This window comes from Perognathus longimembris, chromosome 5, assembly GCF_023159225.1.
Source record: "Perognathus longimembris pacificus isolate PPM17 chromosome 5, ASM2315922v1, whole genome shotgun sequence".
NCBI lineage: Eukaryota > Metazoa > Chordata > Mammalia > Rodentia > Heteromyidae > Perognathus > Perognathus longimembris.
The window spans coordinates 48,082,482-48,105,964 of record NC_063165.1 but is presented as its reverse complement, the minus strand read 5'-3'; the positions used below and the strand labels follow the sequence as shown (position 1 = coordinate 48,105,964).

The 23,483-nt window shown below is 39.8% G+C and overlaps 2 protein-coding genes across 2 annotated transcripts in view; one reads left to right on the top strand and one right to left on the bottom strand.

The window, feature by feature from the left end:
• The window catches only part of Kpna1 (karyopherin subunit alpha 1), a 596,817-nt gene that overhangs the window by 454,362 nt on the left and 118,972 nt on the right, over positions 1 to 23,483 (top strand). The gene's annotated exons all lie outside the window — the stretch shown is intronic.
• Parp15 (poly(ADP-ribose) polymerase family member 15) overlaps positions 7,669 to 23,483 on the bottom strand; it is a 30,440-nt gene continuing 14,625 nt past the window's right edge. The window contains exons 6-13 of the mRNA XM_048346388.1: positions 21,906 to 21,981; positions 18,908 to 19,057; positions 18,499 to 18,561; positions 18,011 to 18,178; positions 14,603 to 14,809; positions 12,738 to 12,871; positions 9,278 to 9,452; positions 7,669 to 7,958 (exon numbers count right to left, since the gene is read on the bottom strand). Coding sequence (XP_048202345.1) covers positions 7,669 to 7,958; positions 9,278 to 9,452; positions 12,738 to 12,871; positions 14,603 to 14,809; positions 18,011 to 18,178; positions 18,499 to 18,561; positions 18,908 to 19,057; positions 21,906 to 21,981 — 1,263 coding nt within the window. The remainder of the gene's footprint in view (positions 7,959 to 9,277; positions 9,453 to 12,737; positions 12,872 to 14,602; positions 14,810 to 18,010; positions 18,179 to 18,498; positions 18,562 to 18,907; positions 19,058 to 21,905; positions 21,982 to 23,483) is intronic.

Genomic DNA, 23,483 nt, shown 5'->3' with positions numbered 1-23,483 from the left:
CCACCCGTGAGACTAGTTCCTTGTAGTCTGACATTTAAAAAATGTATGTAACCCTTGTTCCTGTCTGTGTCTAGGTAGCAACCATAGTAATGGATTGTAAAAATGATCATAGCAATAGATTATAGAAATAACCATAGTAGTAGTTACAGAAATACCATGGCGACTTAGTGAGTACTGGATTGGTTTATACTGCTCATGTTTGCTTAGCTGTTATTAGGGAAACTGGTAACAATTGTTAAGATAAAGTTGATATTAGGTCAGCTTGACCACAAAATTCTGCTTCTGTAAACGGCTTACTTAACCCATTTGTGACTTGCTCTACCCCCTGCGTTGAGCCCCTGTGTCTGTGCTATCTGCTGCAGAATGCATAGCTCCTATCTTTAAAAACCCAGCCCTGCAGTGGCTCATTGCTCTTCTTTACCATCCCGACGGTGAAGAGCAGACGCTGTGCACAGCTAAATAAAGACTCCTAGCCTGATTGACTGAGTGCTGGTGACTTTCTTGTCATTGGTACAAGTCCTGGGTGGCCAGAAGACTGAACAGTTTTGTTTCTCCATACATATTGGCCTGATATGCTGCCTTACCACAGGCCCAATCCCCAGAGCCAATTAATTATGGACTTGAACCTCCAAAACTCTGAGAAAAATACATCTTTTATCTTTATAAGTTGATTTATCTCAGGTATTTATTATAGAATCCAAAAAGCAGACCAACAAAGGCATCAAACATAAAATGGAGAGAGGTGGATGAAAGAGGCTTGAGATGAGTCTATGGCTGCCTCTTGGATTCACATCACTTTCTCTGCCTTCAAAAGACTCATCATTGTCCTCACTGGGTCTGAGACTAAGACCTAGGGCACCTTCCTCACTCAGAGTGGTAGATCCTTGAAAAGCTGCAATTTGTTCCAATGGTTATCAAGGAAACAGAAGCATAGTACCTCTGTTCCTACTCTTTTAGAACACTAGAGACTAGTTTCCCAATCTTTTTCTAAAGGACATGGACTGTTACTTTGGACTTAATCACCTGAGGTAATTATGAAATGTCCTGGAGATCAGCCAGCTGAAGAAAAGAGAAGAGAAACAAACACACAGCACATGAATTACTGGAAGTCAGACTTAGCTTGCTGAGAAATGAAACAGCTGACACTGGAGAAAGCTAGGAGAGGCCCAGCCTCCTTCCATCTGCTGGTTTCTCTCATGCAGACACTAACAGGCTCCATTTTTTATAATTAGACTTCCGTGCCTCAAGAGATACATTGTTGAATATTTTAGTTTGATGTTCAAGGTGCTCTTTTTTCTTTAATCCTCTCATTTCCTTAAAACAAGCTAATGAGAAAAATATTTCTTCATTTCACAGACTAAGCCAAACATTGAGATGTAAGGTCAGTGGACCAAGACTGGACGAAGACTTGAGGCCAGGCACCCAGTCTCCAGAGAAATAAACCTGTGTATATTCTTTTGTCCAAGAAGAATAATTTATATGTTAGACTAATTTCTCAAAGAGGTTAAAAAAGCAATAAAAGTATAAACCATAGACTTAAAATTGTGGCAAAATACTTCTAGTTTATACATAATCTCATGAAATCAGAATAACCAAATGCTAAATTTGTCTTCCAAATATGGTTTCCTAGTCTACTTGTAGAACTCCAATGTTTTGTCTCATGTGTTTCCTGATTTTTTTTTATTTTTCACAATCTTTACTGGGTGTAGAGGTATAATTAGTGTAAAGTGCATCATAGTTATCTATCCTTTCCATTCTCCCACTTCAGCCATGGTAAGAAAACTTCTAGATCAATCATAAGAAGTCCTAGAATCGTATAACACACAGGTGATGGTTTTGTGATCTAAGAGAATAAAGAACTTGTCCTGGGTACAACCTGGGCATGAATTCCTTCTAGTAAGGAACTGAAATCTGGCAAGAGTCCAGATGTTCACCCAACTATGGCTAGCTCTATACTTTTCAAAAAGTCTATTCTTGAAGCATCAGGTTATCATGTTTCTACAGTTAAACAATTTGTATGTAATTTGTTAATAATTTATATACAACGATTTTCACCAAATTACAATGAATTAATTTTACCATGAAACTGAAGACTGTGGTGGCAAATGGACTCTTTTCTACTTAAAGTCAGTTGTGTCTTTATTGGAATAAATTTGATCATATTTCAAGCGACATACTCTGTGGTATGGAGAAATAAACATTTCTTCCTCACTTAGAACTCTAAAAGTTCTGGAGCACATAATTGCCAGAGCCACTTAAGACACTGTCTTTTTGGATCAGAATGCTTGGAAGAAGACAAAGGAGGAGGAGGAAGAGGTAGATGTCTCCCAGCTCTACCCTTGTTGGGAGCCTCCAGTGCTGTAGGCCTCCAATGTGCAACATGCTCTCCCTCCCCAGACAGCCTCCTGAGGCCTTTCCAGCTTCACCATGTTTCCATGAGGTCGAGTGTTCCTTATGACTGCCTGTTGAATAGTCAGTGTGTTGAATGGTTATTTCATGAACTAAATTCTGTATGTAAGTTCTATAACATTTAACAATCTAGAAATCTACTTAAAAGATCTATCTCTATGGATTATCTTACCGCTTTCATTTAAAATCCAGTGCTTTATACTACATAAAACTACCTTAGTGTAAGCATACATATGCATGTGTTATAAGCAGACATATGTAAGGAGAACATGCTCAAAAGTATGATATCAGTGGGTGTGATTATTGCAGAGAAAATCTAGAGGAAGGGGTTGAGTTTCATTTCTGAGTGAGTATAATATATGGAAAAGCTAGAGTAAAAATTTTAAAAAGTAGAGAGTCTTAAAAACGTATTAAACTACAGGAGTAAAATTTTAGTAGTTCCAATTTTTTTTGGCAGTACTAGAGTTTGAACTGTCAAGAAAGTCCTGCTTCGTTATTCTAGGCTACAGCCACTGCCTGAAGTATAGCTTTGCCTCTTAAGTAGAGCAGCTTCCTCTGCTTTCTCCTATCTGATGCTATTTAGCTCTTTTTGGAGCATTGGGCTAACTTTGTACAAAGAAGCCCAAGTAAGTGGTTATGAAGAAAAACAGTACAGTGTGACTTGGCAATGCTTAAATGAAGACTTTTCATACTGTGTTCAAATTGAACTGTCCAAGTAGATCTTACAGATTCTTCCAACGTGATTCATAATTCACCTCTAAGATTTAAACACAGATACCCTACTTATGATCACTATGTCTAACATCCAGTAAATTTAATACTTCAATTTTCTGTGAGCTGTTTCCTTATTTGCCCAGGAATCCTGGCATATCAAGCTCATGACCATATTGTCTGGCTCTTACTATTTGTAGACATGTTTCCATATTTATAACTTACCTGGAGACTTTCTATAACGCTAAAGTCCACTTGGCTCTCATCCCCCAAGGCCTCACTCAGTGACTGACAGGAATTGGCATAAAACTCCCTGCTTTTCCAGAAACATTCATGATGACTCATCTAAATGAGATTAAGTGGCAACTATTGGTGACATGCTATTGGTGACATGCTTTTTATTTTTTTTTGCCAATCCTGGGGCTTGAACTTAGGGCCTGAGCACTGTCCCTGAGCTGCTTTTGCTCAAGGCTAGCACTCTACCACTTAATCCAAAGTACCACATCTGGCTTTCCCTGTTTGTGTGGTACTGAGGAATCAAACCCAGGGCTTCATGCATGCTAGGCAAACACTCTACCACCTAGCCACATGCCCAGCCCAAGTCTTTTAACTTCTCTATTTGAAGTACTTGCACTTGAATTGTGTCTGAAGGTCTTACGGGAGGACCCAAATGAAGGCACCTCTCTGAGTGCTCTATCACAAAACATTTGCATTTTCATTACTTGTTAATCATAGGATTCAAGGATTTAAAAACTTGCCCTGAGTCATCCAGCATAGAAACTTCATCCTTCTGAAAACTGAACTCTCCTCCAGAAGGGAGGATGTCACTTGCTTAAAAGTGAACTACTACTTAGTAGAGGAGACAGCACTTGAATCTGGTCTCCTCCCTGTATGAGTTGAACTACCTGATGATAGTCTTCACAAGTGTGAAGAAATGGAAACATGGTCTATGTTACCTCCCCTGCAACTATAACAGACATTACTAGTAGGTATTAGTAGAACAAACCCAGATACAACCTGAGAATCTTCATAGGACCACACAAAACCTATCCTTTGGTAAGAAGTAGTTCACGAAACAAAAGCTATTTGCCATGCTTAATCTGTTTTAAGGGATATACATTTTCTTTGCTTATAATAGCCAAGGGATATTTTATTATCCCCTCCCTGAACAAGTAGAAAACTCCTGAAGGAGGGAGAATGGACTTGTGAGTGATTTTTTTCATTTTTAAGAAATTTCATCTTGAGCTGGGAATATGGTCTCATGGCAAGAGTGCTTGACTCGTATACATGAAGCCCTGGGTTCGATTCCCTGGCACCACATATACAGAAAACAGCCAGAAGTGGCGCTGTGGCTCAAGAGGCAGAGTGCTAGCCTTGAGCAAAAAGAAGTCAGGGACAGTGCTGAGTCCAAGCCCCAGGACTGGCAAAAAAGAAAGAAATTTTATCTTCACTTTATACTCTGTCAAATAGGGGGAACAAGGACATTTTTAGGTAGTAAGCCTATTCAATATGATATTACTATAAGGTATAAGTTACATTATGCATTTGTTTTAAGTGCATTGAGCGATATACAGTGCAATACATACACTACAATATAAACTATGATTTTAGTTAATAAGACGCATAAGTATTGGCTCATAATTCATATCAATACCACATAGATGGAAAATGTTAGTCATAGGGGACATAGGGAAAGAGTAGTTTGGGATATTTCTATCTTCTTTTTTTTTTTTTTTTTTTAGAATTTTTTTTTTTTTTGTCCAGTCCTGGGCCTTGGACTCAGGGCCTGAGCACTGTCCCTGGCTTCTTCCCGCTCAAGGCTAGCACTCTGCCACGTGAGCCACAGCGCCGCTTCAGGCCGTTTTTTCTGTATATGTGGTGCTGGGGAATCGAACCTAGGGCCTCGTGTATCCGAGGCAGGCACTCTTGCCACTAGGCTATATCCCCCCAGCACCACATATACAGAAAACGGCCAGAAGCGGCGCTGTGGCTCAAGTGGCAGAGTGCTATGCTAGCCTTGAGCGGGAAGAAGCCAGGGACAGTGCTCAGGCCCTGAGTCCAAGGCCCAGGACTGGCCAAAAAAAACAAAAAACAAAAAACAAAAAAAAACAAAGTCACCTCATTAGAAGATAATAATAAACCTGAAAACTATAAAATTATAAACATAACAGAAGATAAAAACTGGTCAAACAAGCATTACTTTAGGACATTGTGTTTAGTTTTAGGTGTCACAGTTCCAAAGGCATTGTGAAAAGTAGATATCTTTAATAAAGAGAAACTGAGGCTATGAAAGGACTCAGAACCATGCCACACAAAGAATTATAAAAGGAACTGAATGTAGTTAATTTGGAGAACTAGAGCTATGGGTAGGGTATGGTACAGGATAAGACATAGTAGGTGTCCTTTAACACTTGAAGGTCTGCTGCAAAATATCTGTCCTACAACACTACAAGGAAGAAAACTGGAGAAGAATCTATTTGGGCTTAATATTAAGCTAGAACTTCCCTAAAATAATCTGTAATCCTAGCTACTCAGGGGCTGAGATCTGAGGATCAGTTCAAAGCCAGCCCTGTTAAGAAAGTCTGTGACACTGTTATCTCCAATAAACTACTCAGAAAAAGCCAAGGGGTAGAGCACTAGCCTTGGCACAAAGAGGCTCAGGAACAGTGCTCAGGTCCCGAGTTCAAGCCCCAGGACCAGAAAAACTAAATAAATATAACATAAAATAAAATTGTGTTTTCTTGAATGTATATGGAAGAACTGTGAACGATCCCTAACTCTGGGCAAACACATTTTCCTGTCATCTCTGTTTCTCTTACAGTCAGCAAAAGAGCCTTCATTTCCCAAGTGACCCCTAGTGATCAACTATGCCATCTGTACTTGCCCAGCATTAGCTCCAGCTTCTTGGCCTATAGATGTCCCCATGAAGAGATGCCATGGAAATCAAAGCCAGAGACAAAAAGCCACGGAGATACAGCAGAGATGTTTCACACAGTATCAAGAGATTCCAGAAGCAAGCTGGCTCTGAGGAGTCCTGCCTCAGTGACCTCAGGCAGCTTCCTGCACTCTGGATGCACTTCTTATGTCATAAGGTTTCTCATGGGAACAAAATCACAGCTGAAAGCACATCTTACACTACCTGCACTTTCCAAGTGCTTAATTAATAGTGCTTGTATCTAAAATTGGGGAAACTAAGGAAAAGGACAACTTTATCGTCAAAACATATGAAGCAATAGCAATGCTACAGCTGTTTAATTTCTCTGGCTTAGTTATACACAAGGATTTAAAATGATCAAATTAGGCAGTTTAACAACCTTAGACTTTATTCATCTCAACACAGTAGAAAGGCTCCTGTTGAAGATGAAGCTGATATCTTCCTGTGATTTTTCATCAGGCAGGGTGAAGACCAGTAAGTGGATGTCTGAGAACAGACTTGGTTCAACAGTGGAAAGGACTTCCAGGCAATCTGAGAAAGGCCTTCTGTGCTACACAGCTCACTAGAAACGCAGGCTGAATTCTGTTACCCACTTTGTGCATGAAGAAAGTGCCCTGCAGTTGTAGAACCCCGAAGGAGCAGTCCAACCCACATGTCATAGGCTACTGAGGAGGGAACCAAGGCAATGAGACAGGAAGTCAAGGGCATGGAAGGGATCCTTCCTACTTTGGGAAGGAGTCTGACTAGGTTCTATATACCCTTATTCGCTTTCTCAAATATTTATGAAACACCCATAGTCCAACAGGCTCAGACCTTAACCAAGGATAAAACGTGTGAATGAGACACTGTCCTCAACTCCGAGGAAGATCGTAGTCTGCCCACTTAATAATATTGGGCTCTACATACCCCTTGGCATGATTCCATGTTATTCTTTCACGAGGGTAACTGGAATCTCATAGCCATGCCTTCTGTAAATCTATAAGACTACTATTCTTTCTTTCCTGAAAATATGTATCTGTTCCTTGATACTACAGATTTTAACTGCCTTGTACTTGCTAGGCTAATATCCTATACTGTGAGCCACGTCTCCCACCCTTTAGCTTTAGAATTTTTCTCATATCTCTGGAAATTTTTGTCTGGGCAGGCTTTGGACCATGATCCTGCTTCATATTCTTCCTGTGAAGCTGTGTGTTTATTATAATGTCTAACTTGTTTGTTGAGATAGAATCTTGCAATTTTTCTTTCCACCAGGCTGATCTTGACTATTAATCTTCTCCCTCACCCTTGCCAAGTAGCTGGGATTATAGGGGTGAGTCACTGGGCCCCGCCCCAACCTGTTCTTCCCTTCCCCCCCTCCACCCCTAGATTTCTTATCTATATTTTTTGGTTTAAATTCTCAAAGTTATTTGTCCTCAGATAGGATAATTTCCATTAAAAATAGAAAATGAAGTGATTCTGGTTTCAGTGACATAAAGTACATTTTTATCTTAGAAAAATCAGTTGAGAGAAACAAAAGCTAAAATTTCTCTAGATATGTATCAGTGAATAATTGCTGAATGCATTTTTAGTAAATGACTAAGGAAGATTTTTTTTTCAGGAACAAATATAAAATGTTATTGTCTAAAAGTAATAAGATACTCTGGGTAGGCCTGGTAGTCATAAAATACCACAAATACACTTGGATTGCCAACATCATCCACAACACTGTCGTACAGGTCAGTAGGACTTTGAGGGTTCTTTGCAGGAGGCACAATGTATGACGGATTTCCACATGTATAGTCTCCAGTGAGGACGCGAACATAGTACATGTGCTTTTTCCCGTTTGCATCTGGCCTGGAGTATGTGTCACGGGCAGAATAATTGGCATTGACAGCAAAATAGGTTCCCTTTCCATAGAACACAGCTATGAAGAGAAAAATAACACATTTCAAAGAAATTCAATGTAGTGTTTAACTTGACATATTGTCAAATAATATAAAAATGTTCAAGCTGTGTACTGGTTATGCCAATGGCATTGTGTCTGTAACACTAGCTACTCAGAAGGCTGAGATTAGAGGGTCATAGTTTGAAGTCAGCGGAGGGAGGAAAGTTCACGAGACTATTTCAAAAGGAATTGTCAAAAAGGTGGACTGAAGGCATGGCTCAAGTGGTAGAGCACCAGCATCATAAACAAGTAGAGTGAGAACACAAGGCTCTGAGTTCAAGCCACAGAACTGGCAAAAAAAAAACCCCAAAACACTGTTCAGTTAAATATTTTGTGAGGGATTTTTTTTTTTTTTGTCAGTTGTGGGGCTTGAACTCTGGGCCTGGGTGCTGTTCCTGAGTTCTTCAGCTCAAGGCTAGAGCTCCGTCAGGATCTGACGGATCCCTTTCTCCCCGATCTCCCGGGGAAAATGCTTGAACCCCCAAAATCTATGAAAGAGCACTCGGCCTTGCCTTCCACCGGCAGAAGGCCAAGGCGTACTCTTATGGAAATACACTAAGTTGAGGAAAGGTTGCTGAAGCCTCCCCTCCCCCCATCCCCTCACATGTCAGGAGCGGAGGCAGAAGAAGGCATCAGGGAGACACTGTGATGGTTGAATGGGTCTCAAAGGATTTAATTGGGAGGGGGGTTTATATAGCGGTAATGGTGGGAAAGGGAAGGACTTGGGCCATTGGCTAAGCCGGGCTGCCATCAAGTGATGTCATGAAACTTCCTTTGTGGGCTGGACAACCCTATCATGGAGGCACGGGCATGTGTTCGCCCCCCAGGGGCGCGGGGCTTCTTTTCCGGTTGAGGCCGGAAGGTGGGAGGGGCTCCCTCCCACACTGTCCCAGGGCTGGGGGAAGGGCAGCGTCTTGCTCTTGGCGCCCTTCCCCCACCAAGGCCAAAACTGAGTCCTCAACAGAGCTCTACCACTTGAGTTACAGCACCACTTCTGGTTTTCTGGTGGTTAATTGGGGGTAAGTGTCTCATGGACTTTCCTGCCTTGGCTGGCTTTGAACTGAGATCCTCAGATCTCAGCCTCCTGAGTAGGTAGGATTACAGTCATGAGCCACCAGTGCCTGGCTATGAAGGTTTCATTTACAGTCAGGCCTTTTAGGGGAAAATACAATGAGTCCTACCCTGAAACTTGGACTCAACCTGGCCACCAAATGTGGGTAGACACAGTGAACCCCCACGGTTCCCCAAATAGTATGGTGACATCCCACCATAGCAGCCAGATTTCCTCACTTCCTTACCATTCTTCCCAGCATAACTGCGGTTAAAGCCATTCGTATTGACATGTGGCACAGAGTCAGCTTCTGTCCCATGGAAGAGCTGCTTCTCATTCTGTTTGTGGCCATTTTTAGCATCCATGGCAGTTTTCTTTGCCTGGTAGATATTCCAGAGATCCCTATTCTGGATCCTTTCAATCTACAAATCAATAAAAAAAAAATCATTCTGCTAGTACTTAGAACACCTGCCAAGATACATCAAACAAAATGGGATCGCTGTCTTTCATAAACACACATTTCACTCAATAGCAACTTCAAGGCCAGACAAGAAATCCCTCATTCAGAAATATTTTTAGATCTAGCTTTTTATAAACATTTGACATTGGGGCAAATGTTGGCTTACTATTGCTAATAACAATTGAATGTCATACACAGACCAAGATGCATTGTATACATGAACTGCTTTGTTAAATGACAAAAAGTTCAATACATAAGGTGAAGTTAAGTAAGGGAAGGAGTGGGTGGGAATGTTTAAAGGGGTGACTGAGATGCACTGTACTCATAAACGCTTTTAGTGAAAGGCAGCTTTTTTTATACAACTACTTAAAGATTATAAATGATAAAGATAAATAAAAGATAATAAATTTAAAAAATAATAATTGGGGGTCATAATTTTTAAAGAATTTTATGTATAGTATAGGAAAAAACAAGTAAATTACTATTGCTAGGAAAACAGTTATATAAAAAAGACACACATGCACCTTTGTGCATACACACATAAACTCATCTGCTTGAAGACATTAAGAAAAATATTGGTCAGGTGCAATAGAGAAAACTTGCAATCCTAACTATTTGAGAGACAGGTTGGGAGGATTATGGTTTATGGCCAGCCTAGGAAAAATGTTTGTGAGACTAGATCTCCACCAATAACTGGGTATAGAGGTTCAACCTTGTCATCCCAGCTCTCGGAGGAGTCGGGTTGGGAGTAGATCAAATAAAGGTTTGTGGTCCAGAACTACTCAGGCATTAACAGAGACCCTATGGGTGGTGACAGGAGGGAAAACTGGCAGAGACCAAGGGAAGGGGAGAGAACATTGTCCAAAAAGAAGCATAATCTTTCCTTGACTTATGTAACTCCTCTGCATCTCACCTTTATAATAACAATAAAGTATTTCTCCAAAAAAGAGAGACCCTATCTCAAAAAAATAAGTTGAGTGTCTACCTAATGTGAGACCCTGAGTTCAACCCCTAGACTGCCCAAAAGAAAAAAGAGTATACTCTTAAATATTTGTTTAAAACACGAATATGAGCTCATGGTTTTCTTATGTTTAGCCATGAAAGGATCTGGAAGCAAAAACTGCTTTGGTGGCAATGAGTACACTCAGAACCCAATTCTTGGTTGTGAGAGTCCTGGCCTGGGCAGGTCAAGTACAGGATGTGACATCAGATATGGGCGGTCCTTCCCGGACCCACTGCAGAGTTTGCTGAGTATTGCCTGGACTTCTGCCTCTGTTCAACCTGAACTTTGCATCTCATCTCAATCTGCAGTCAGCCAGGTTGAGCTGTCTGCCGTTGGTGTCCAAAATGACTCCTCTTTGTTATCTTAGAACTAGATCATCAAAGAGCTGTATGCTTCAATCCCATTGTCTTGGTTCCTCATAGAATCACTTCAATTCAATCACTCACACATCAGTGTTGTTCAACTTGTTTCCATTAAGGTTGTTTAAAAAAAAAACAAAACTGCTATAAAGCCAGGCGCCAGAAGCTTTATAATCCTAGTTACCTAGGAGGCAGATATCTGTAGGAGGATTGTAGTTTGAAGCCAGCCCAGGGAGGGAAGTTTGTGAAACTCTTATCACCAACTAACCACTGAAAAGCTAGAAGTAGAGCTATGGCTCAAGTGGTAGGACACTAGCCTTGGGTGAAAAAAGCTAAGGGACACTGGCCTGAGTTCAAGCCCCAGTACTAGTGTAGTCACAAAAATAACCTGATAAAAGCTTGAAGATAGTGAAAATGATCGAGGATATTCCCTAGAGCTTGATAAGTAGGAGCAATCTCTCAGGAGCCAATCAGATGTGTGAAGAGCTATGAGTCTCCTCATCAAAATACTTTGTTTTTATTATGATTCTGAGACTTATGTCAGGTTTTATTTCTTTGTCTAGGAAGCTCAAGGACAAATGTGCTTAAGACTTTATGTTATTTATTCTGTGAACTAGTAATACTTCTACATATCCTGTTTCCCCTACTTCCCATCAATTTTCTTCATTTATTTTATTTAGAGGTTTAGTATATATTTTGTAGGGTATTTTTAGTCTTTTGGCTTATTATGTGCTCAACTTAATGATTAAACAGAGTGGTAGAAGTATAAATAGAAAAAAAAACATAGCCAAGAAATAAAATTCAGAACTTATTGGCAGATTTGTTGTTACTGACAAAGGAAAGATATTCAAAGATTTCTAACTTTACTCAGAAAGTAGTAGAAATATGGAGAGAAATGGAGAAGGAAGGGCAAAGAAAATTGGATTTTTTTTTTGGCCTCTTGGAACATGGTCTAAAATCTCAATTAAAAGATCAAATTGGTAATGTTAATTTTAGCTATCAACATCAAAATAATAGCTGAAACCAAGAAAGATAAAAAACATTACCTGAGTAGGTACCAAGGTCAAAGACCAAAATATAAGCCCAGTGGATAAAATGAGAATTGGGCATTTGGGGGGGAGAAATAAATGCCAGTGATGATGAAAAAAAATAGCAAGAGAGGGGGAAAAGTTGGCATTTGTGGCTCATGCCATAAGCTTAGCTACTTTGGAGGGTGAGAAAGCATGAGGATCTCAGTTTAAGGCCAGCCTAGGAAGAAAAGTCCACAAGAACCTATTTTTAAAAGCCAGGCTGGAGGCATGGCTCAAGTAGTAGAGCACTAACCTGACAAGCACAAGGCCCTGAATTCAAACCCCAGTATGAGGAGTGGGGGTGGTAAAATGTATTTCCATAAAAGCCAATGAAGAATATAATTTCAAAGAGAAATGTGAATAACATTTAAATTTGGAAGATAAAATAATTGAGGCAAACAAGGAAAGGACCATTGAACATCAGGACATAAGTACTTTCGGCTTGTGCATAAGGACAGGAGATCACAATCTTAATTGAGATGCTTCTATATATCTCTTGGTGGTATTTGCTAGTCATTAAACTACATTTTGATGTCTTACCTTTGAACTTTTCTTGTCTAGTTCACTATATATACATATAGTGTATCTTTACTATTCTAATGCCATATTACCATGTTTTAGTGCAATGCAATAACTAACACAATGTCTCAAAATTATGAGAACATGAGTAGAATCTATGATGTGATTATATCAAAGCTTACTGAATAAAAGCATGCTGGAAAATGGATGAAAATGTAGTCATACATGTAGTCATAGAGTGCCATGATATCACTTGTTTTCACCATCAGGAAATGCCATACCAGCAGCAGCCTTACCTTCTCTATGACTGAGTCTGAGCAGGTTTCATTAAACTTGTTTGCCACAGTGTTGTATTCGGGATCACTAGGTTGTAGCTGGACCACACACAAATTCTGCTGCTTCATGTCACTCCAGTGTACAGGCATTTCAGCTGCAAGACAGATGTTGGAGGATTCTCTGAGCATTCTCAATATGCTTTGAAAATACCATTTTTAAGCAGCTCATGCCAGAGACTGGTAGCTCAAGCCTGTAATTCTAACAACTCAGGAAACTGAGCTCTGAGGATCATGGTTCAAAGCCAGCCTGGGCAAAAAAAAGTCCAAGAGACTCTTGTCAAAAATTAACCACCAAAAAAGCTGGAAATGGAGCTGTGGCTCAAGTGGCAGAGCACTATCCTTGAGCAAAAAATACTCAGGGATAGAGCCTAAGCCCTGTGCTTAAGCCTCAGGACTGGTATGCACACATGAAAATCTTCATTAAAGTAGGGACCATAGATAACCCACATCAAAAGCAACTGGAATGCTTATTTTAAAAACTAATCCAACAGAGTATACGTGATCATTTTTCCTCTAGTCCACATACTACATGCATGCATGTATGCACACACGCATGAATGCACCACACACTGGATCTCTTCAATCAACCTGATTAAAGTACAGTATTTGGTACATTCACATGTAAAGTATCATGGTAAAGCCCATTTGAGTTATTACCATGCACTTTAATGAATATGAATATTAAGTTAAAACATGTCCTGTCTGGAGTATATGTTCTAGTTTAAGGAAGGCCAGTGAATGGAGAGGGGGAAGGAGAACAAATACAGTCAAAATACTTTATGCACATACATGAAAATAGATCGTTGAGGCTAGCTGAATCTTGTTTGATAAGGTGGAGGGGAGGATGGAGAATGATATATGAGTGACTGGATGGAAGATCAAGATGCATTTCATACATAAATCTGTTAAAATGAAACTTCCTTATATAACTAATTGATGCTAACAAAAAAATAGTACAGGGCTGGGGATATAGCCTAGTGGCAAGAGTGCCTGCCTCGGATACACGAGGCCCTAGGTTCGATTCCCCAGCACCACATATACAGAAAACGGCCAGAAGCGGCGCTGTGGCTCAAGTGGCAGAGTGCTAGCCTTGAGCGGGAAGAAGCCAGGGACAGTGCTCAGGCCCTGAGTCCAAGGCCCAGGACTGGCCAAAAAATAAAAAATAAAAAAAAAATAGTACAAAACCAAACAGACCCCCAGAAAAACAAAAAGGGCTAGTGATGTAACTCAGTGGCAGATCACTTGTCTAGCCTTTGAAAGGCCCTGGATTTAGTTCTCAAAACAATTTTCTCCCATAAGAGGAGGAAGAAGAAGAAGAGAAGGAGGAGGAGGAGGAGGAGGAGGAGGAGGAGGAGGAGGAGGAGGAGGAGGAGGAGGAGGAGGAGGAGGAGGAGGAGGAGGAGGAGGAGGGGGAGGAGGGGGAGGGGGAGGAGGGGGAGGAGGAGGAGGAGGAGGAGGAAGGGGAGGAGGAGGGGGAGGGGGAGGGGGAGGGGAGGGGGAGGGGGAGGGGGAGGGGGAGGGGGAGGGGGAAAGGGGAGGAAGACGGGAGGAGAAGGAGGAAAAAGAAAGACCTCAATTTGTTAAATCAGAATTTCCTAGGGATGTAAACTATATCCACACTTTTCGTCATGCTAAGATGTGAGGATTACTTTGACCCTACAATACATTTGAATTTCTTTCCAGGATGTTCTCTGACATAACAAAAACAAAACTTACTTGGCAGACTTCCTTGAAAAGCCCCCAAAAAGACTACAGAGAAAAAAAAATAGCTTTTTCATGCAAGAGCAATGTTAATAACATACATTTCATAAAAATGAGCAACTCACATGTAATTCCAGACAGCCCAGATGGCTGGAGAGAAGTCTGAAACCCTTCTCTTTTCTTCATGTTGACATAAAACACATTCAATATTTGGGGGTAAAAGATAACAACTTTAACTTTTTTCACAGACCGGCTTGATCCTTGCCTGATAAATTCTTCAATGGCATCCATTATGGCTTCTGCAACCTTATTTGGGTCTTGTCTGGCATTTCCTGGAAAAGAAAATAATTTTTTTAAAAGACTAGAGAAAAAAATTAGCTAGTGGAATTAGCTTAGGAATAAATTAGTGATTTACAAGTCTCACAGAATAAATATCTGCCCTCAATTCTATCATAAACTGTAAGTTTTTCTAACCATCACCTGGATGACACCTAGATGCAAGATGGAGATTTTTGTTCTATAATGTCTAGCCGATATCTCAGCACTAACCCTGAAACTGGTAGTTTGTGGCATTTACTTCTGCCCTATTCAGCTGCTCCCAGCTCTTTGTGCTCCTCCCTTCCTGTTAAAGAATGCCAAGTAACCTTTTTACTTGGATCAGTAGTGTCCTCATAAGATCTACAAAAAGCAGAGTGTTCTTTTACATGCCTGACTCTCTCACAATACTAAGTGCTCCCTGTGGACTTTCTTAACATCTTTCCATTCCCTAGGCCTAAGCACATAAATCTGTAATCATACCAAGGAATGAGTTCATGAACATAGGGGTAATAAAAGAAGGGGTAGAGTCAGGGAACAGCAAGAGAAAGTACAGCATGTTGTGTGGGGAGGGGATAGGTATGTGAATGTTAGTTTGGGGTTGTATTGAACTTACAGTGGTTACAGGAATTGCCCCCATTGGGCATGTTTCTAGTAAGAATCCGAAGAAGGTTTCCTTTAATGATAAAGGCTGCCTTGATCATGGTTGCAAATCAACTTTAAATCAGCAAATATGGGGTCATCTTTAGCTCAGATGATGGTGAAAACAGCTAAAGAGGACAAGCAAGGAGAACCTGCTGACTTGATCTTTTTTTTGTGCAGACCAGCAGTGCAACTGGGTCAGTGGGCAGAGAATAAGTTGGCAGCAACCAAAGAATTCTCCAAAAAGGGGACTTATTTATACAACATGAAAGCTAATTTAATTCTCTGTTTCTTGTTTTGACTCCATCTAGTGACTAGCCTGGCTTCTGTTTTCTTAGCCTAATGTACACTGAGTTAGAAATACAGAACTAGATTTAATAGGGGGGAAAAAAACTACAGATGGAAAAAGAGAGAGAAGCTATTGATGGGTTACCAGAAAAGCTAGGTATAAGTAGAGAAATAATAGAGAAAAGACAGGTAGATGGATAGACAGATAAATAGATAGCTAGATGATAGATGAAATGTTGGCTAACCTGCTAGGAATGGATTTTATGATTAATAATTAAAAGCAATAAAATACACTTCAGGTTATAGGAAAGTGGTAAAATAGACTTGGATTTCTATGTAGAAACATTATGGCGAATGGTATAGAAGTACAGAAAGCAAGGTATCGGGTGGTGGTTGAAAGGTCCAGAAAGTGAAAAATGTGATTGACTTTATTGAGATTAAGTTTTTGAAAAGCCTGGATATCAGTCTAAGACAGTCAAACTTCAATTCCCAAGTAGAAGAATGAGAGCTCAGTGCCGGTTCCCCTCTCACTGGAACCAGGCCAACCCATGGCTCCCATTCACACAGAGACTGCATAGACCTCTGATGAAGAAGAGTAGTCCTTACAGGACCCAAGCACAAATCCTTCAGCATTACACATAGCCAGCTCCTGGGCCAAAGATGGAAGGGCATTAACCAGTGATAAATCCAACACTAGAATTTTATGTGAAGAGTCACATACTCGTCATATGGTTTGAGGCACTCACAAAGTTAAAATTAACAAGGAGGTACTAGTCATCAGAAATGATAAGATAATGGTATTTGCAGGGAAATGGTCAGATATTGAACAAATAATGTCTAGCGAGACAAGTCTAGAACACAGAGAACAAAGGCACATGGCCTCCTTGATATATGATTGTTGGTGCGGGGGAGAACAGTAGAGACCAGGTCTGCAAAATAACCAACTTCTTTTCAAATGGTATTTCCACATGTTTGGGTCAGTGACTATACATTATATATCTAAAACTAAACAACTACTAAACAAACATAAAAAGGTCTAGGATAGACCTATCAGAGGATCACAATAGCTCAACAGCTATGTACACATGATTATATAAGATGAGGATAAGCAAAAAGAACTCCAAGAGAATGATACAGGAGGGCTTATTGCTGTCATTAAGTTTAATTTTCTAGGTGAATTTCCTTTGGTGTACCCCACATGGTTACTGTATATGGCATTGGTACACTGGATATTGTATATATGCTTACCTGAACTAGGGAAGGGAAAGAAAAATGAGGGAGGGTGTAACAAATATGACAAGAAATGTACTCACTACCTCATTATGTAACTGTACCCCTCTGCACATCACCTTGTCAATAAAATTTAATTTAAAAAAATTAGCAAGGAGGGGGAAGGGTTGGAAAGAAGGTGGAAAGTTAAGTTTCTGATCCACTCAGTTCTAGAGACTTGAGAGACCCAGAGAGGTCTGAAGCCAAGAAGCAGAGCTGGCTATTGAGTTGGGAACTAGAAAGCCTTATCTGCTCCAGAGGAAGAATTGCACCCACTTGTGGAAGTGAATGTACCTGTACCTTCTAAAACTTGTGAAATAATTCATGGGGGAAACCACCAACGGAAGACTATGGAAGAGATCATGGTTGCTCAGGACATATAGAAGGGTAGGAGGGGAGAAGAAGCAGGGCCATAGAACCAAGGAGGCAAGGCAGGACAAATTTTTTTTAAAAATAAAAGAAAGCCATGTTCATCTGCTAGCCAAGTAGGGCCAGGTGGAGGTGGGTATAGTAATGTTCCTCACAGGGAGAGAAGAGAGGAGCAAGTGGGGGAATGATGTGGAAGTTACATAGGGAATTGAGAAAATTAGAAAAAAAAATAGATAAAAGAGCCAGAGGGATGGCCTTTCTTTCCGCTCCCTTCTTTCTCTTCTCCTACCTTCCTTTTCTTTCCCTTTTAATTCTTAGTCTAATATAATAACATTCTCTTCAATTTCTTCCATTATGTCTATTGAAACTGGGTCTTGTAGTTGCTTAAGCTTATCCTTGAACCTGTGTACAAGTGGTCCTCCTGCCTCAGCCTTCCCAGTCACTGGGACTATAGGCACTTGTATCACCATGCCTGTTCTCTTTTTCTTCTTATTTTACTTGAAACACCTAAAGGCCTTGCTCATCCTTTCAGAGGTTGAGAAAAGGGTGAATTCCTGTCCTCACTGGGGCTCAGCCACACTGACTCAGTACAAATCCATGGGAAAGGGGACATCCTCAGGATTTATCCTGGACATCCAGGGGCTACAAACCTGTTCCAATGGCTGGGAGACAAATGGATGAGTAATTTCTGTTTTCACATTCTTGCAACACGCTGGAAACGGACCTCTTGACATTGTTTTCACCAGCAACGTGTATAATATTCTTGCACTTCAATGACCCACCATCAGTAATTATATATCCATTGTGGTTCTGTTGGGCTGGGAAACACAGACAAAAAAATCCAAATGAGACATTGAGCCTACTACTCTTTAGAAAGCAAGATGTCTCACATGGCAAGGAAGGGTTTTGTGAATAAGAAGCTCTCAAAATGCTCTCTGTGATGAAATTTTATGGCCAAATTTATCTTTTTTAGATGTGAGATTATTTCCCATCTCTCATTCTTTGTCATTGGAATTTTTTAATAAAATGTAGAATTTAAAGACAAATGCATTGTCTTCTCAGCCCAAAAGCTTTCCTTGATCTTTCCATATCAGTCTTCTTTTATAATTTAAGACCAAATGCTAGCATGGTGCCTTACCACGTAAAGAACATTCCATTTCAACATGTTTTCCTGCGCCTTCTAAAATGGCTTTGGAGACACCTACAAGAGAAAATCAAGGTGGTAACAATCATGAAAGTAAATCACTGCAGTGTATTTGCATAAGAAATATGGTCTTATTGTCATCGAGGTATGATATAGGCATATAAATATGTATGTGTATACAAACACATATATTTACATATTTAGATGTATATGTATGTGACACACACACATATATATAGTTATATGCAATAACTTATAAGTTCAAAGAAACTATCAAAATATTTTTAAAACCATTACTATAAATAAGCCAAAATAATCAAGCCTGGTTTGGTTATAGAAACATTCCTTTATAGGACCTACCCTGATAATTATTGCACAGGTCCAAAGCATACAAATGAAATACCTGCTTTGTGATTGAATGTATTTGAGGTTGAATTTACTATTACATCTGCATCTTCTTTGGAGATGTCTCCAGAAGCCACCTGGAAGAGGATGGGGCCAATCTTCATTTCATACATTCCTACATTAGGGCTGGAAACAGCCCCATAGAAGCCTACCAAGAGAAAAAGTAGAGCCAGTTTCCAACTCAGCAAGAAGAAGAAAGACTCTAGTCATTGCTGCTCCCCTCCATCTCCTCTGTCAGGGCTTCCTTGGCTCTCTGAGATCTTTAGCCTTTACCAGGGTCCTGGCCCCGGACTCCAGTGATAATCTATTTCCTGAAAGGGAGTAGAAAATTTAGTGTCTATCCTGCTAGTGCATAACAAACATGGTGCCTCAAATGGTTGAGGTGAAGCCAGTCCCTAAAGGCCTGTCTTTATCTCACAGTTAACAAGGAAAAAAAAATCCTCAGGAAACATATAGAAGTAAAAACCACCAAGTAAGAAAACTAAATAGTAGCTGGGTGCCAGTGGCTCAGTTTATAATCCTAGCTACTCAGGCAGGCTGAGATCTAAGGATTTCAGTTCAAAGCCAGCCTGGGCAGGAAAATCCATGAGACTCTTATCTCCAATTAGCCATCAGAAAACTAGAAGTGGTACTGTGGTAGAGCACTTGGCTTGAGTGAAAAAGCTCAGAGACAGCACCCACCCCCTGAGTTCGAGCCCCCACCCTCCTAAACAACAAAACAGTAAACACTGTGTTACTGAAAGGAGTCAAAACTTAAAGACACACCTGTATAAAAGGTTTCCTTTGATTTTGTTTTTAATTTCTCCTCTTTTTTCTTCTCCTTATGTTGTGACCCTAGCAAAACTCACACATGCTTTCTTTGTCGTTGAAAGATTAGGAAGAGTCCCTGTGGATTGGATATGCTTGGAGGGAAACCTCGATATTGTATATACATATATACTTACCCAGGTTTTGTTTGTTTTTGTGGGTAACAGTGGGGTTTAAATTAAGGGCCTCACACTTCCTAGGAAAGCAAACTAACCACCAGAGCTACACTGGCAGCACTGTTATCTGTATTGTTGTTGAGTTAGGGTTTTGCTAAAGTTTCCTGGGTTGTTCAATCTTGTGACCATCCTGCTCTGCTTCCTGAGGAGCTAGGATTACAAGTGTGCTCCACCACATACATAGCTTTAATTCTGGCTTTTGCCCCAAAGAATTTCAGAACTACAATTTCAGAACTACACACTGACATCACAAAAAACTAAAACTCAGACATGTATTCTCTATTTTTGGCCAGGGAATCCAAGGAAAGAGCTTATAATCTGAATGGTGTACATGTGTGTTTTTATGGAACATTCCTGCATTTCTTTCCCACATCTTTTTCTCTCTTAAGCCAGAACATCAAGATGATACAAGGGCAAAGAACAATAACAGTCAGCTTGAACTCTGATGGATCCCCGTCTCTGAAGCCTCCGAAGCCAAAAACCAGGTTCTACTGCTCAGAAATGGAAAGAGAATCTTACAAAGATAAAAGCTGGAGAGGAGACTTCCTAGTTTCTACATAGGAACTGAAGGAGAATCAAGAAAACTGACTCTAGTATAAGAACAACAGTAGATGCGAGGCCTAAAGTGATCCAGATGTTGAAATGATCAGGCTTGAGAGCATCTGCTATAGCAATGATCCTCATCAGAGTAAACAAGTTTTTGGTAGTGCAAGGGTTTAAACTCAAGGATGGCTAGGCAGGAACTCTACCACTGAGGCTCTGTCTGCAGTGTTTTACTTTAGTTATTTTTGAGACAGGATATCCTTTCATACCTGGGACAACATGGATTGTGATCCTCCTATTTATGCTTTCCTTAGAAGCTGGAATGACAGGTGCACACCACCACACCTAGATCTTTCTGTTGAGCTACAGCCAGTGAACTGCTTGTCTGGGTTACCTTCAAGAGTCAGTATCCCTGATTTTAACTTCTTGAGTAGATGGGTGAGAAAATATTTGAAGCAATGAAAATGATTTGAAATGAATAAATACACAAAACAGACAACGTGAGCACTCTAGAAGTCAAAAGGTACTGTTTAAAATTTTAAAATTCCCTGGATGACTTCAATAGCATGCATAGTGAACAAAGAAATGACTCAGTAAACTTGAAGGTAGATTAATATATATATATATATATATATATAAATTATCTAAAGCTACAGAGAGAAAATAAGATTGGACAGTGGGGAAGAACAGCTCCTCATAGACATATCTAATGGATTAACAATTGAAAAAACCCCAAATTTCATAATAGGTGTACATTTTTTTTACTTCAGGAAGATACAATGAAGCTAGGCACAGTTGCACAAGCCTATCATTCTAGCAACTTGGGAGGCTGAGGCAGAAGGATCACTTGAACCCAGAAGTTCAAGGGTGACTTGGGCATCATGGTGAAATCTTGTTTCAAGGCCTCAAATGCCTTGGTGAATCTCAAACAAGTTAAACTCAAAAATAACATGTCAAATTTGACAGAGGAGAAGCCTTTGGTTGGTAGTATCTTTCATTGTGTTTATTTTTTAATTGATGTCATATTATCCTTTGAAAATAGTAGTCTAATCACTAACTTCTGGAGCTTGAACTCAGGGTCTGAGTGTTGTCCCATAGCTTTTTGTTTAAGGCTGGTACTCTCACCACTTGAGTCACAGCTCTACTTCTAGATTTTTGGTGGCTAAAGCTTGCCCAGGCTGGCTTTGAACTATGGTTCTCAGATCTCAGTCTCCTGATTATGGGCATGATCAACTAGCTCCCACTTTGGTGACTAATCTCTTCAAAATCTACTGTATACATTGTATAACTTGGCCCACTTTCTCTTTTGCTCTGGCTCTTACATTGCATTCTCAGGCTTATGGAATATAATTTTATATGTTATCTATCACTCAGTTTTTTTCAGAAGAAAAATAATTGTCATCTTTTACCTGCCACCCATTAGTTACTCAGTAATTAGAAACCATTTGCCTACTTAAAAGCTTACTAAACCTTGTGTATCTTTAGTCTTGGGAATTTTGTCATCAAGAATTCCATTATTCCTTCTGGAAAATTCATCAGAAAATACCTGGAACACAAACACAGTTTTTCACCATTACATTCCTCAGTTTATCAAGAAATTTAATTCATTAGGCCTTCTGATCCTGTATATATGCATATATGTGTATACATATATATGTACGAATAAATACACATACATATACATATATACTTTAAAAAGAATAATTCTTCAATAGTATTAATTTCTTATAGACTTTTAAAGTTACCAAACAATACATATAATTCCATTTTTACAGCTATGCACAACAACTTCTGCTCCCAATTTGCTTGCTTTGCATGTGTAAATCTAAGTTCCCAAAGTACAATTTACCATAGAGAAAGTATTGACTACATACTGTATTCCACATGTCCTCACACAATACAAAGCATAGGGTGTTAAAAAAAATCTTTTACTTTTTGGAATACAAGAGTAACTCAGATAACTCATAAATCTGTGATGAAATTAAACTACTACTGATAAGTTTAAAAAAAAGACAACAACTCTTCTACTAAAGAGAAGTAATCAGTCACAGGGGACAAGTAATAGGCCACATATTTTATTCAGGTTGTTGGGGTGTAAGATTGGAATGTAGGTTACATGTTTGCTCCCAAAAGAATTTAAAGGTACTGGCTAGTCTCAGAAGAAAAAAAAGTATTTTCAGATGCTCCACTTAATCTGTGGACATCTTTTGGGTTGCTGGCTATATAATCTGTTAAATTTTTGTGATATCATGGAAGTTTTCAAACACTGAATGTCATCTACTCTCCTGGATTTGATTATAAGGCATAGAGATCAGGGATAAGGATTTAAATATCTCCCATAATGCCAAGTCTAGTGGACCACTCACAGATAATAGTAAAGAAGAGCTGAATTATGTTAGCAGAAATGATGGAAAGCCTCAGAAACGAAATCAGAAAACAATTCCAGGAGTTTAGAGTGGAAGTCTCGAAGGACATCCAGGAAGCCAAGAAAGAAATGGAAGCAAAAATGGATACAGTGCAAACTTCAGTCAAAGAAGACCTTAACATCCTGAGAAGTGAAATGCATGAAAAAATAGATTTAAAATACAACTCTTTAAAGGAAGAAATTTCCACAATCAGAGCTGATCTGGCAACCATAAATAGCTCTCTGACATCCATAAACTCCGCACTTGAATCCACAGCACAAAGAATTGACCATATGGAAGCCAGAATCTCTCTCTTGGACGATGATGCAGCCGATAAGAACCAGAAAATTACCACACTCCAAGAAATGGTAAAGCTCCAGGCAGACTAATCCAGGAGCTAGTGGACAAAGACAAGAGATATAATCTGCGCATAATTGGAATAGAAGAAGGAGCCAAATACCAGAGCAGAGGGCTTCAAAATATTCTCAATAAAGTGATTGCAGAAAACTTCGCCAATCTCACAAGGGACCCCATCCAGGTAACTGAAGCCTATAGAACACCTGGCAGACCAGATCCTAGAAAATCCACGCCAAGGCACATAATATTCAAGACTTCAGATCTCAAGAATAAAGAGCAAATTTTT